This window comes from Hemicordylus capensis, chromosome 1 (assembly GCF_027244095.1).
Source record: "Hemicordylus capensis ecotype Gifberg chromosome 1, rHemCap1.1.pri, whole genome shotgun sequence".
NCBI classification, from domain to species: domain Eukaryota; kingdom Metazoa; phylum Chordata; class Lepidosauria; order Squamata; family Cordylidae; genus Hemicordylus; species Hemicordylus capensis.
Window position 1 is genome coordinate 232,278,968 of NC_069657.1, and position 13,037 is coordinate 232,292,004.

Sequence of the window (13,037 nt, forward strand, 5' to 3'; positions counted from 1 at the left end):
GCGGGCACTGGGGTGGCCCAGAGCAAGTGGTGGTGTAGTGCACATAGGGTGCCAACCACCCACATGGGTTGCTAACCCATGAAGTACAGGATTTTGTTGTTCTAGAGGTGTTCTGAGTGTAGATTCTCTGGTAGCATATGAGAGTGGATTCATGGTTTTTCATTAAAAATCTCATTTGCTACCAGAGAATCTAAACTCAACACCTCAGAAACAACAAAGCCCAGTACCCCAATGGGTTAGCAATCCAGGGGGGTGGTTGGCACCCTCTGTGCACTACACCACCACTTGCTCAGCACCACACCAGTGCCCCCCAAGTAGAGTTATAGGGCTGCTGAAACCACCATTATTCCCTCTGCGGGAAAAGCTTAAAGACACTCAAACTTCCCCAAATCACAAAAAATCAGCCCTTTGCCCTATTCCTTTGGAATCTGGGTTGTGGCAGGCACCCCTTGGGGTAGGGATGTGCGAACCGGTTCGAATTCGAACTGGGGTGGTTCATATTCGAACCGAACCAGCCATCAGGTTCGGGCTGCAGGTTCGAATTTGAACCGAACCAGAGGGTGGTTCGATTCGAACTGGTTTGAACCGGTTCGGACACCCCAAAATTGGTAGGATGGTAGCTGGCACCCAGGGGTACCTGTCACCCAAACCCCAAAGCAATCGGACACTCATACAATTTTTTATGAATTTTTGAAAATTATTATTATTTTTTTCTCATAGGGTATAATGGGACTCGAACGGGGCCATTATACCTTATTGTGGAGCACCCATGGGTGCCAACAACCACCCAAACCCTGAAGCAATAGGACAGTCCTACGATTTTTAATGAATATTTGAAATATTTTTAATTATTTTTCTCTTAGAGTATAATGGGACCCGAACCAGTCCATATCCCCTATTGTGGAGCACCTAGGGGCACAAAAGCGGGGTGGGTGGTAGACAGACAGGGGTGCCTACCACCCACAAAACCCCAAGGCAATTGGATACTCCTCTGATTATTGGTGAATTGTTAAAGTATTTTTGAATTCCTCCTAGAGAATAATTAGGATTGCAGCAAATGTATAGCTTCACGTCGGGGGAAAGGGGTGTCGTGGAGTGGAGTGTGGTGGGTGGTAGTTCCTAGGGTGGGCAAGGAAGCTATCAGAACTATTTGAAAGGAATTGGGCAAAGGGCTGATTGTTAAGTGCTTTTTGAAGTTTACGCGTCTTTAAGGTTTTTCTACATAAAGAAGCATGGAGGTGTCAGCAAATGTATAGCTTCACATTGGGGGCAAAGGGGTGGCCTAGAGCAGTGTGGGGTTGGTGGTAGTGCCAGGTAGGGGCAAGGAAGCTATTTGAATTTTTTTCAAAGGATTTGGGCAGAGGGCTGATTTTTGGTCAATTGTTGAAGTTTATGCATCTTTAAGGTTTTTCCTCATAAGCTATAATGGAGCTTTCAGCAGCCCCATAAGTGCACTTGGGGGGGGGGGGGTGCTGGGGTGGCCCAGAGCAAGTGGTGGTGTATGGCACATAGGGTGCCAACCACCCCCATGGGTTGCTAACCCATGGCGTACAGGGCTCTGTTGTTTCTGAGGTGTTCTGAGTGTGGATTCTATGATAGCAAATGAGAGTGAGTGTCCAATTGCCTTGGGGTTTTGTGGGTGGTAGGCACCCCTGTCTGTCTACCACCCACCCCGCTTTTGTGCCCCTAGGTGCTCCACACTAGGGGATATGGACTGGCTCGGGTCCCATTATACTCTATGAGAAAAATAATTAAAAATATTTCAAATATTCATTAAAAATCGTAGGACTGTCCTATTGCTTCAGGGTTTGGGTGGTTGTTGGCACCCATGGGTGCTCCACAATAAGGTATAATGGCCCCGTTCGAGTCCCATTATACCCTATGAGTAAAAATAAAAATAATTTTCAAAAATTCATAAAAAATTGTACGAGTGTCCGATTGCTTTGGGGTTTGGGTGACAGGTACCCCTGGGTGCCAGCTACCATCCTACCAATTTTTGGGTGTCCGAACCAGTCCAAATCCGAACCGAACCAGGGGGTGGTTTGAAGAAAACCAAAACCGAACCACCCCCTCCTGGTTCATACCCGGTTCGAATCCGAACCGAACCGGGCGAACCAGTTTTGTGCACATCCCTACCTTGGGGCACTTCCACCCAACCCACTGTTCTGCCCCAGCAGACCCCTTTCTGCCCCAAAGACACTCCAACATTGACAATTCCTAAGAAAGCAGCCCTTAGGCCAATTCCATGGAAGTCTGGGTCGCGGCAGGCACCCCTTGGGGCACTTCCTCCCAATCCACTGTTCTGCCCCAGCAGACCCCTTTCTGCCCAATACACTCCAGCTTTCACAATTCCTAAGAAAGCAGCCAATTCCATGGGAGCCTGGGTCGCGGCAGGCACCCCTTGGGGCACTTCCTCCCAACCCACTGTTCTGCCCCAGCAGACCCCTTTCTGCCCCAAATACACTCCAGCTTTCACAATTCCTAAGAAAGCAGCCAATTCCATGGGAGCCTGGGTTGTGGCAGGCACCCCTTGGGGCACTTCCTCCCAATAACTGTTTTGCCCCAGCAGACCCATTTCTGCCCCAAAGACACTCCAACTTTCACAATTCCTAAGAAAGCAGCCCTTAGGACAGTTCCATGGGAGTCTGGGTTGTGCCAGGCAATTAGAGAACTTAGTTATGTGGAATTACATAGCAACTGGGCAGGGGCCGAGGTATGGAACTGATTAGTTCTTCAACCTAAATAAGAAGGTTTTTCAAGATCTCTCCAGGAAGTTGAGTGGAACACCCAAACTGACATTTTATATTAAATATTATATTTGCAGGGCTGCCCCTTTGAGTCCATTGGCCTCAAACATCTGGTAGCCCCATTTGTAAGTGTAGAAACTGAATACCTGCTTGGAATTAAGCTCATCAGAGCTCAGAAATTAAAAAATTACTGGGTGCACTCTGAGCTGGTCCAACTGTAAAAGAAGAGCTACTTCCCAGTATGTTAATAATAACCCAGCAAGTGTATGTTTTTTGCTTTAACCAAGCATAATAGCTTATGCCTCCATACAAGATGCCCATGTTCTAAACTGTACAAAGGAAAGAGTGTGCATAAAGTGAGATCAAGAATATTGGAACACAAATCTAGAATTAGAACAGGACACAGTGAATCGCCAATTGTCCCCCATTTTTTAGAAATGGGACATACATGCGAGGACTTTAATTTCTTTGTCCTCTATAGATATACTCCAAGGAGATTTTATTATGAAGATATGAATACTACATTATTAAGGAAAGAGGCGTTCTTCATACACCTGTTCAGGACTCATATTGAAGGTCTTAATACTAACCAGGATCTCTCATGTTTTTAGGGGACAACACATTAGCAACAAGATGAATATATCTAGTCACTCTGTTACAGCATCTTAAAAGGGAATCTTGGACTTGCAGGATTAGGAGAGAAGGATGAAAGTATATCAATTAACAAATCTAGTAAAGAACGCAGTTGCTGGTCATTAGTCTTCTGTGTGTTAAATTGGGAGTAGTATAAGAAAGAAGGAAGTACGTAGAACTAACAAGCATGTTTCCGCAGGCGTAGTACCCTAAACACCGCGGGAGGACAAGGCAGTTGTGATAATTAAAGTATGTAATGTTTAGACCTCAAATGGTAAGTGTTTTTAAGTGGATTTGTGTGGGGGGGAAAGCACTTGGCAGAGAAGTGAAAGTTGATGTGAGCTCATATAATGTGATGTGTTGTTCTTCCGTTTAGGTGTTATCTGAAGAAGTAATATTCAGTTACGAAACAGAAAAATCCTTGTTTAAAAACAATAATACAAGGCAATATCCAGAAAATCTGTAATATTACGGTACATTGTTTGTATACTATGGTACATTATTCATATTGTACATTGTTTGGGATATTGTACATTGTTTGGTCCCTAAAATGCATGGTTGAATTACTTATATTATCTCCACCTTGAACAAACTGAGAATTAGAATGCTTTACTGAGAATGAGCTATTACATCATGATGAGAAGTTTTCTCCCGATATGTCTAATATATAAAAGAATTGGGGGTGAATAGTTTATGTCTGGAGCATTCCTCTTTTAATATATTTAGTCACGGAGTGTTATTCATTTATCTGAGCAACTGTGAATTTGCTTGAATATGATAATCAACACACATAAGAGCGCTTATATTCCCCCCCATCAAATATTTTAGTTCAAATACTTCTATTTGAACATTTTTGGAGATAGTTAAGAACATAAGAACAGCCCTGCTGGATCAGGCCCAAGGCCCATCTAGTCCAGCATCCTGTTTCACACAGTGGCCCACCAGATGCTGCTGGAAGCCACAGACAGGAGTTGAGGGCATGCCCTCTCTCCTGCCATTACTCCCCTGCAACTGGTACTCAGAGGCACCCTGCCCCTGAGGCTGGAGGTGGCCCACAGCCCTCCGACTAGTAGCCATTGATAGACCTCTCCTCCATGAAGTCATCCAAACCCCTCTTAAAGCCATCCAGGTTGTTGGCTGTCACCACATCCTGTGGCAGAGAGTTCCACAAGTGGCTCATGCGTTGTGTGAAAAAGTACTTCCGTTTGTTGGTCCTAGACCTCCTGGCAATCAATTTCATGGAGTGACCCCTGGTTCTAGTGTTGTGTGAGAGGGAAAAGAATCTCTCTCTCTCCACTTTCTCCACGCCATGCATGATTTTATAGACCTCTATCATGTCTCCCCGCAGTCGTCTTTTTTCTAAACTAAAAAGCCCCAGGTGTTGTAGTCTTGCCTCATAAGAAAGGTGCTCTAGGCCCCTGATCATCTTGGTTGCCCTCTTCTGCACCTTCTCCAGTTCAACAATGTCCTTTTTAAGATGTGGTGATCAGAATTGTACGCAGTACTCCAAGTGTGGTCGCACCATAGTTTTGTATAAGGGCATTATAATGTTAGCCGTTTTATTTTCAATCCCCTTTCTAATGATCCCTAGCATGGAATTTGCCTTTTTCACAGCTGCCGCACATTGAATAGACACTTTCAACAAGCTGTCCACCACAACCCCAAGATCCCTCTCCTGGTCCGTCACCGACAGTTCGGATCCCATCAGCATATACTTGAAGTTGGGGTTTTTCGTCCCAATGTGCATCACTTTACACTTGCTAACATTGAACTGCATTTGCCATTTTGTCACCCACTCCCCCAGTTTGGAGAGATCCTTTTGGAGCTGCTCACAATCCGTTTCGGATTTCACTACCCGGAAGAGTTTGGTATCATCTGCAAATTTGGCCACATCGCTGCTTACCCCTGCTTCTAGATCATTTATGAATAAATTAAAAAGCACCACTAAGATGGCATACACCTTTCTGTTCTGTTTACAAAGTATAAATCAAATTAAAATGCTAAATCAGCTCCCTAAATCTAAATCAGATTTAGGAATTGAAAAGTTTTTTAAAAATTGTATATCTATATAAACATAAAAAAGTATAATGTGTTTATAAAATACAAAAGGACTTTGTTAATTGCAGGTCCAGCACTCGTGATTTCCCGTATCCGCGGTCAGGTAATTGGCACCCAACCTTGGTATACATGGTTAAATCGGCACAAAAAGGATTAAATCCATGTATCTATGGATTGGAGGCAGCCAGAAATGACTGCAGAGTCCTTGTGTGGCTTGTTTTGTTAAAAAAAAAGGGGTGTGTGTGTGTGTGTCTGAAAATCACAATTTTGCTTGGGGGGAAATTGATCTTGGCACTTTTATAATAATAATAATAAATAATAATAATAATAATTCAATTTCTATACCACCCTTCCAAAAATGGCTCAGGGAGGTTTACACAGAGAAACAACAAACAAATAAGATGGCTCCCTGTCCCCAAAGGGCTCACATTCTAAAAAGAAACATAAGAAACACACCAGCAACCGTCACTGGAAGTACTGTGCTGGGGGTGGATAGGGCCAGTTACTCTCCCCCTGCTAAATAAAGAGAATCACCATGGTAAAAGGTGCCTCTTTGCCCAGTTAGCAGGGGCATTGCTGGAGTGCTGGAGGCCCACAGTGGTGGAGTGCTGGAGACTACAGCAGAGCACTTTATTTTGCACCACCCCCCATTTTTAGCACAGACTCCAGTAACCAAACCCCTGCGATTGTATTGGCTGCAATGACCTGGTATTCGTAGTTTACTTATACACAGCAATGTCAGGGAACGGAACTCCTGTGGATGCCAAGGTTTTCCTGTATAACTTTACACCTAGCTAGTTTTACACGAATATTAGGAATTGTAAAAAATTTCAACCCAAAACTTTTCAATTTGCATTTTTTTCAGAAAACCTACATCACTGCTAAGTAGGCAATTTGAGAGATCTGAGTGTTAGCAAAGGTTTTTCTGTCTCCCATTTCCTGTGTTCCCATTAACTGGGTCTGTTCTCCATCTCCATGATGGAGAACAGTTCCATGAGTCTTCTCAAAACATCAATCTGTTCTTTAGCTCCCAGTTTTGGTGCTATCTGCATTTATCCACACATCTCTTATAGAATGTTGTTAATTTCAATTCATCACAGAGTTAAACATAACAAAATCACATTTTGGGAAGAAGAAAATCATTCACATGGGAAGTGGGGATAATGTATGCCCCATGAAAGCTAAGAGGCGAATCCTCTGTGCTTTTCAGCCCACTGTCAGTGTAGCCTTAACAGTAGTTGCTAGGGATCACTCCATCATGGTATTTGCATGACATGTGCAGTATCAGAGTAATGGAGAGCTTTTTAGTTGTTAAGTTCAAAGAAGAAAAGTCCAGCTCTAGTACTAAGAATTAAATATTTGTCCCATTAGTAAGTAAGTCTCCATTAACCTAAGACGAAGTCATCCTAAGACAAAAGATGGAGTTCACACTGTGTAGTTAAGTATTAGTGCTATCTGAGTTGGCTGAGAGTCAGTGACACATGAATGCCCTGGAAAGCATGAGGAATGGCATCAGACACAGCCTGCAACTCTCACGGAATACAAGGGCATAAGAAATATCTTTTGTGTTTGGGAATAAGGTATAACATTGAGTTACACTTGTACATAATGTTTCTGAAAATCTAAATACAGCAATAAACGTTCCTGCACTCATTGCTTTTCTTTGATTGCTGGCCTTTGGGCTGTCTCTCATTTTTCATAAACAATGAGAGTTCTATCTCTAGCTTTGTTGAATTTTGAACAGGAAGTGTTTGGGGCACTAGGACAGAGGAGAGTACCACCATTCAAGTGTTATGGGCCAGAGAGAGAGTTGGTGTGGGGACCAGACAGGTCAGGTAAGGGGAAGATGCTATAAACAATTATTTATTTGTTTGTTTGTTTGTTTATTACATTTATAAACTGCCCCATCCAGAGGTTCTGGGTGGTGTACAACTTTTTAAAAAGACATAAAACCCACAATTAAAACAATGCTAAAAACAATTTAAAAACAATTCAAAAATGATTAAAACTATTTAAAACCAATTAAAATACATTTTAAAACAACAACACTTTACAAGCCTTGGAAGGCCAGGCCAAATAAATAGGTTTTTAGGGCTCTCTTAAAGGCTGACAGAGAACCTAAACTGGGGATATCTGCCGGGAGTGCATTCCATAGACCAGAAGCAGCTACAGAAAAGGCCCGGTTCTGAGTCGCCACCAGACGTACCGGTCGTAACTGGAGATGGGCCTCTCCAGATGACCTCAATGAGCGATGGGGATCATATCAAAGAAGGCGCTCTCTAAGGTAACTCGGACCCTAGCCATTCAGAGCTTTAAAGGTAATAACCAGCACTTTGTATTTCTCCTGCAAACATATCGGCAACAAGTGCAGCTGTTTTAAGACAGGCATAATATGGTCTCTCCGGGTTACCCCAGAGACCAATCTGGCTGTCGCATTTTGAACTAACTGAAGTTTCTGAACTACGTACAAAGGCAGCTCCATGTAGAGCACACTGCAGTAGTTGAGCCTGGAGGTTACCAGCTAATGCACCACTGTTTTGAGATCGTTCTTTTCAAGGAATGGACGCAACTGTCGAATCAGCCGAAGCTGATAGAAAGCGCTCTTGGCCATAGCCTCCACCTGAGATACCATGGTGAGGTCTGGATCCAAGAGCACTTCCAAGCTGCGTACCTGTTCCTTCTGGGAGAGTGTAACCCCATCCAGCACAGGAAGATCTAACTCATCCCTTAAATTCCGATCCCCCACAATGAGCACCTCCGCCCTGCTTGGATTCAGCTTCAATTTGCTATCCCTCATCCAGCCCATTACTCCATGCAAGCAGGCATTTAGGGAATGAATGACATTTCCTGATGATGAAGAGGATGATGATAAGGAGAAATAGATTTGGTTGTATCCTGCACCAAATCTCCTGATGACCTCACCCAGCGGTTTCATGTAAATATTAAAAGCATTGGTGACAAAATGGAGCCCTGAGGGACTCCATATAATAGCTCCCATTTTAAAGAGGAACTGTCACCAAGTTCCACCATCTGGAATCTGCCTGAGAGATAGGAGCGGAACCACTGCAAAGCAGTGCCTCCTATCCCCAATTCTCTCAGGTGATCCAGAAGGATACTGTGGTCAATGGTATCGAACGCCGCCGAGAGATCCAAAAGAACCAACAGAGTCACACTCCCTCTGTCGATTCCCTGATAAAGGTAATCCAACAGGCTGACCAAGGCAGACTCAACCCCATAGCCTGCTCTAAAGCCAGTTTGAAATGGGTCTAGATAATCGGTTTTCTCCAAAACCGCCTGGAGCTGGTTATGTGCTAATGAACTTATTGGTCCTCTCCTCAGCCAGGTGACCTTGGCAGGAATACGAGTATTCCATTGGGCCTAAAGGTGCTGGTATTAAATGCAGTAAATGCGAACACATCAGCAGTCAGTAAATGTGAAAATATCAGCAATCCAGAATATGATCCTGGATGTGCATGCTCATGTATTATGGCTGGATGACGTGGGTGGGATTAGTCTCCTCCTGTTCTGACCACCAGGTAAGATCATTAAAAAAATAAGAAAAGCCCGTCTGGATCAGATCCAAGGCCTATCTAGACCAGCACTGTGTTTCACACAGTGGCCCACTAGATGCATCTGAGAAGCCCACAGGCAAGAGATGAGGGCTGTTGTTCCCCTGCAACTGGTATTTAGAGGCAACTTGCCTCTGAGGCAGGAGGTGGCCTATGGCCATCAGACTAGCAGCCACTGAAAGACCTGTTCTCCATGAATTTTTCTAATCCCCTTTTAAAATCATCCAAGCTAGTGGTGATCACCACAACCCGTGGCAGAGAATTCCATCGATTAATTACATGCTGTGTGCAAAAGTACTTCCTTTTCTTGGCCCTAAATTTCCTTGCCTTAAGTTTCATGGGTTGACCCCTGGTTTTAGTGTTGTGAGAAGGAGAACATTTTCTCTCTATCCACTCTCTCTACTTCATGCATAATTTTATACACCATGTCTCCCCATAGTCGCCTATTTTCCAAACTAAAAAGCCCCAGATGCTGTAGCCTAGCCTCATAAGAAAGATGCTCCAGGCATCTGATCATTTTGGCTGTCCTCTTCTGCACCCTTTCCACAATGTCCTTCTTAAGATACGGTGACCAGAACTGTACACAGTACTCCCAATGTGTGCCTTTACTAAATTTGCTGCACAATGAGTTGACACTTTCAACGAGCTGTTCACCACAACCCCAAGCTCTTTCTCCTGGTCAGTCACTGACAACTCAGAACCCATCGGTGTATATGTGAAGTTGGGTTTTTGCCCCAATATGTTTGTTTACACTTGCTTACATTGAACAGCATTTGTCATTTTGTTGCCCACTCACTCAGTTTGGAGAGATCCTTTTGGAGCGCCTCACAATCTGTTTTGGATTTCACTATCCTAAATAGTTTAGTGTCATATGCAAATTTGGCGGCTTCACTGGTTACTCCAACTTCTAGATCATGTATGAGCAAGTTAAAGAGCACTGGTCCTAGAACAGATCCCTGGGGGACCCCACTTCTTACTTCCCTCTATTGTGAAAACCATCCATTTATTCCTATCCTGTTTCCTGTCTTTCAACCAATTACCAATCCACACATGAATTTGTCCCCTTATCCCATGACTCAAGAGCCTTTGGTGGGGAACTTTGTTTAAAGCTTTTTGGAAGTCCAAATATACTGTGTCAACCGGATCACCTTTATCCACACACCTGTTGAAACTCTCAAAGAACATCAAAAGGTTCATAAGGCAAGACTTGCCCTTGCAGAAGGCATGCTTGTTCTCCTTCAGCATGTTCTATAGATTTAACGTTTTTGTCCTTATATATGTTTTCCATCAATCTGTCCGGCACAGAAGTTAAGCTAACCGGCCTGTCGTTTCCCGGATCCCACCTGGATCCCTTTTCGAAAATGGGAGTTACATTAGCTATTTTCCAGTCCTCTGATTTCCTCCTTTTCCAGAGCCTGATTGTAGGGACAAGTTACATATTTTTGCTAGGAGATTAGCAATTTCACATTTGAGTTCCTTCAGAGCTCTTGGGTGGATACCAACTGGCCTTGGCGATTAGTTAATTTTTATTTTTTTCAAGACAGTTTAGAACATCCTCTCATCACCTCAAATTGGTCCAGTTCTTCAGCCTCTAAGCCTGAGAAGCTCAGTTTCTCAGTGGATATATGGTCAGTATCCTCTGCTGTGAAGACAGATGCAAAGAACTCATTCAGCTTCTCTGCAATCTCGTCCTCAAAGGTTAGAGTAGGTTTCTGAGTGCAGCACCAACTGCAGCTGAAATGATGTGGAGTGGGGAGCAGCTGTGGTCCAGCAGGATACCAATCCTCTCACCAGTCTATCCATTTTGAGTAGACACTCAATTGGCACTGGGCCTCCAAATCAGCACTGTCTGTTTTTGAATTGCCCAACCCATGCTAACTGACCTCCTGCCAGAGCTGATAGAACAAATCTTGGATGCGGTGTTGGGGATCCCAACGCTTATTATTTGGGGGGACTTCGAGTCACACCATGGCTGCCTTAATAGGCATAACTCTGGATTTCATGGCCTCCATGACAATCATGAACATGTCTGCAGTTATATTGTGTCCAATGCTCAAATGATTAACTGAAGACATTTACTGATTCAAATCATATCCACTGGATCTGGTGCTTTATACCGGATGAGAACATAGGGAAATGTGGGATGGGGAGCCTGTTACGACTCCCTTATCATGATTATCATGTGGTGAATTTTGGACTAACTGTGGCTCATGCTAACTGCAGGAATGGAAACTTGCTAATCTCTAGAGGCTTAGGGATCTAGATGTCACTTGGAGAATGTCCTGCTGATATATCTATTGTTCTTCTCAAGGTCCTTGCTTCCATGTGCATTGGGAAGAGGAGTCAAGCCATTGACATAATCAATCCTACATCCTCAACCAAACTTCAGAGCTTGAACAACTGTATTCTGAAGCATTGAGGGCAATAAAATGGTTTGGATGACAACTTCAACACTAATGGAGGAAGCAGTGAACCTGACCAAATAGAGGCTAGAGACAATTTAAAGCCTGGCCTGTGCCTGTTATTGTGGCAAAGAAACCTTACTTCTTTGTCACCCTTGCATCTGTGCAATGCTATTCTTTTCCAGGTGGCAAGGGATATGTGATCCGAGAAGCCAGGTGCATAGCACTCAGTAGCCCAATGAAACCAGTTTGCTAAGCATTCTGCAGATAAATTACCTGTATCTGCATGATTTGAATGCCATAGTTAGTGCAATGTTGGACGTGGCTGCAGCTGATACATCAGCTGGTCAAGTACATATGGATACATTTCCACTTGTGCTGCTTGAGGATGTGAACTTGGAGTCTGAGGTCCACTACTCTTGATCCCTGATTGTTGGGGTTGCTGAAGCCTGCCAGGTGGAGTTTTGAAAATATGTTATAGAGATTGCGAATGCCTCCTTGGGTCATGGAGTCACTCCCATACCCTTGAAGAAGACTGTAGTGCATCTCCAATTAAAAGAAACCCCCTCTATATCCAGACAATTTGGAAAACTATCATCTGGTTATAAATTTATAATTTTAACATAAAAGCTTTGATAGTATCCATGTTCTTCATTAGCTGAAGTCCTAACTTTATGTGACATTCCAAAATTTTAAAGAATCATTCCACAGCTTCAGTGTTTGAACATGCAAATTCAATTGGGCCTCATTCTCCATGTACACCAGCACTAGCATTGCATTGCTGCATAGTAAAGGAGACAACAGAGGTAACATTTTCAGTCATCTTAGCTGCCGCTACTAATTTCATTAACATTTTATGTCAATAAATGTTGTTAGAGATAGTGTAACAGGTGAGGAATGTTGCTCCCTCTCATAAGTATGAACAAAGGCAGCCTTGCAGACATTGGATTGTCCAGTTATTCATCATCTACTTTCAAAAGAAAAAAAATATATAAACAGTACATGTCAAGAATTCTCCTTTTCCAGACATGAATGTTGTTGTTCAGCTATGGGGTGCCCTCTGCTGGTGGGAAAAAAGATATTGTAACAAATAATGTGAACAAACATTGTTTTAACAGCCAAAGTTCAAGAAATAAAGCACCTGTATTCCCTGCCCACCAAGAAGATTAGCCACACTTGTGTCTAGGTGCTGTGAATGTAGATGGGAACATATTGAAATATTTAATTGCAGGTCTTACATTTTGACAGAGATCAGATTCCCACCCCCATCTCTCAAACTGTACTGAAATTTTAGTATTTTATTGAATGAATGAATTCTAAGATTATGAGAAAATTATTATTGCAAATGCTGCAAAACCACAATAATCAAGATTATTTCTTATTACCTCATCAGGAGCTCCACTGCCTGGAAAAAAGTTTCCATCATCATAGCGGTGTAGTGAAATATAAAGAACATTAGGATCATTGTAGAAAGCTTGCTGTGTACCATTCCCATGGTGTACATCCTTCAAAAACAGAGATTATATTATATGAAGAGGACTGTTATATGGGTAATTGTCTATATTAAAACTAATTGTAATATTACAATTTTTCTTTTCAAGCTCATGGTCCAAGAGCCTTGTACGGGA

General features: G+C 43.0%; 1 protein-coding gene across 8 annotated transcripts in view; it reads right to left on the reverse strand.

Annotated features, from left to right (window-relative positions):
- Nucleotides 1–13,037, reverse strand: part of HDAC4 (histone deacetylase 4) — a 321,662-nt gene that overhangs the window by 26,285 nt on the left and 282,340 nt on the right. For all 8 annotated transcript variants that reach the window (XM_053283223.1, XM_053283225.1, XM_053283224.1 and 5 more), the window contains one exon: nucleotides 12,795–12,914. In XM_053283223.1, the coding sequence (XP_053139198.1) occupies nucleotides 12,795–12,914 (120 nt within the window). The remainder of the gene's footprint in view (nucleotides 1–12,794; nucleotides 12,915–13,037) is intronic.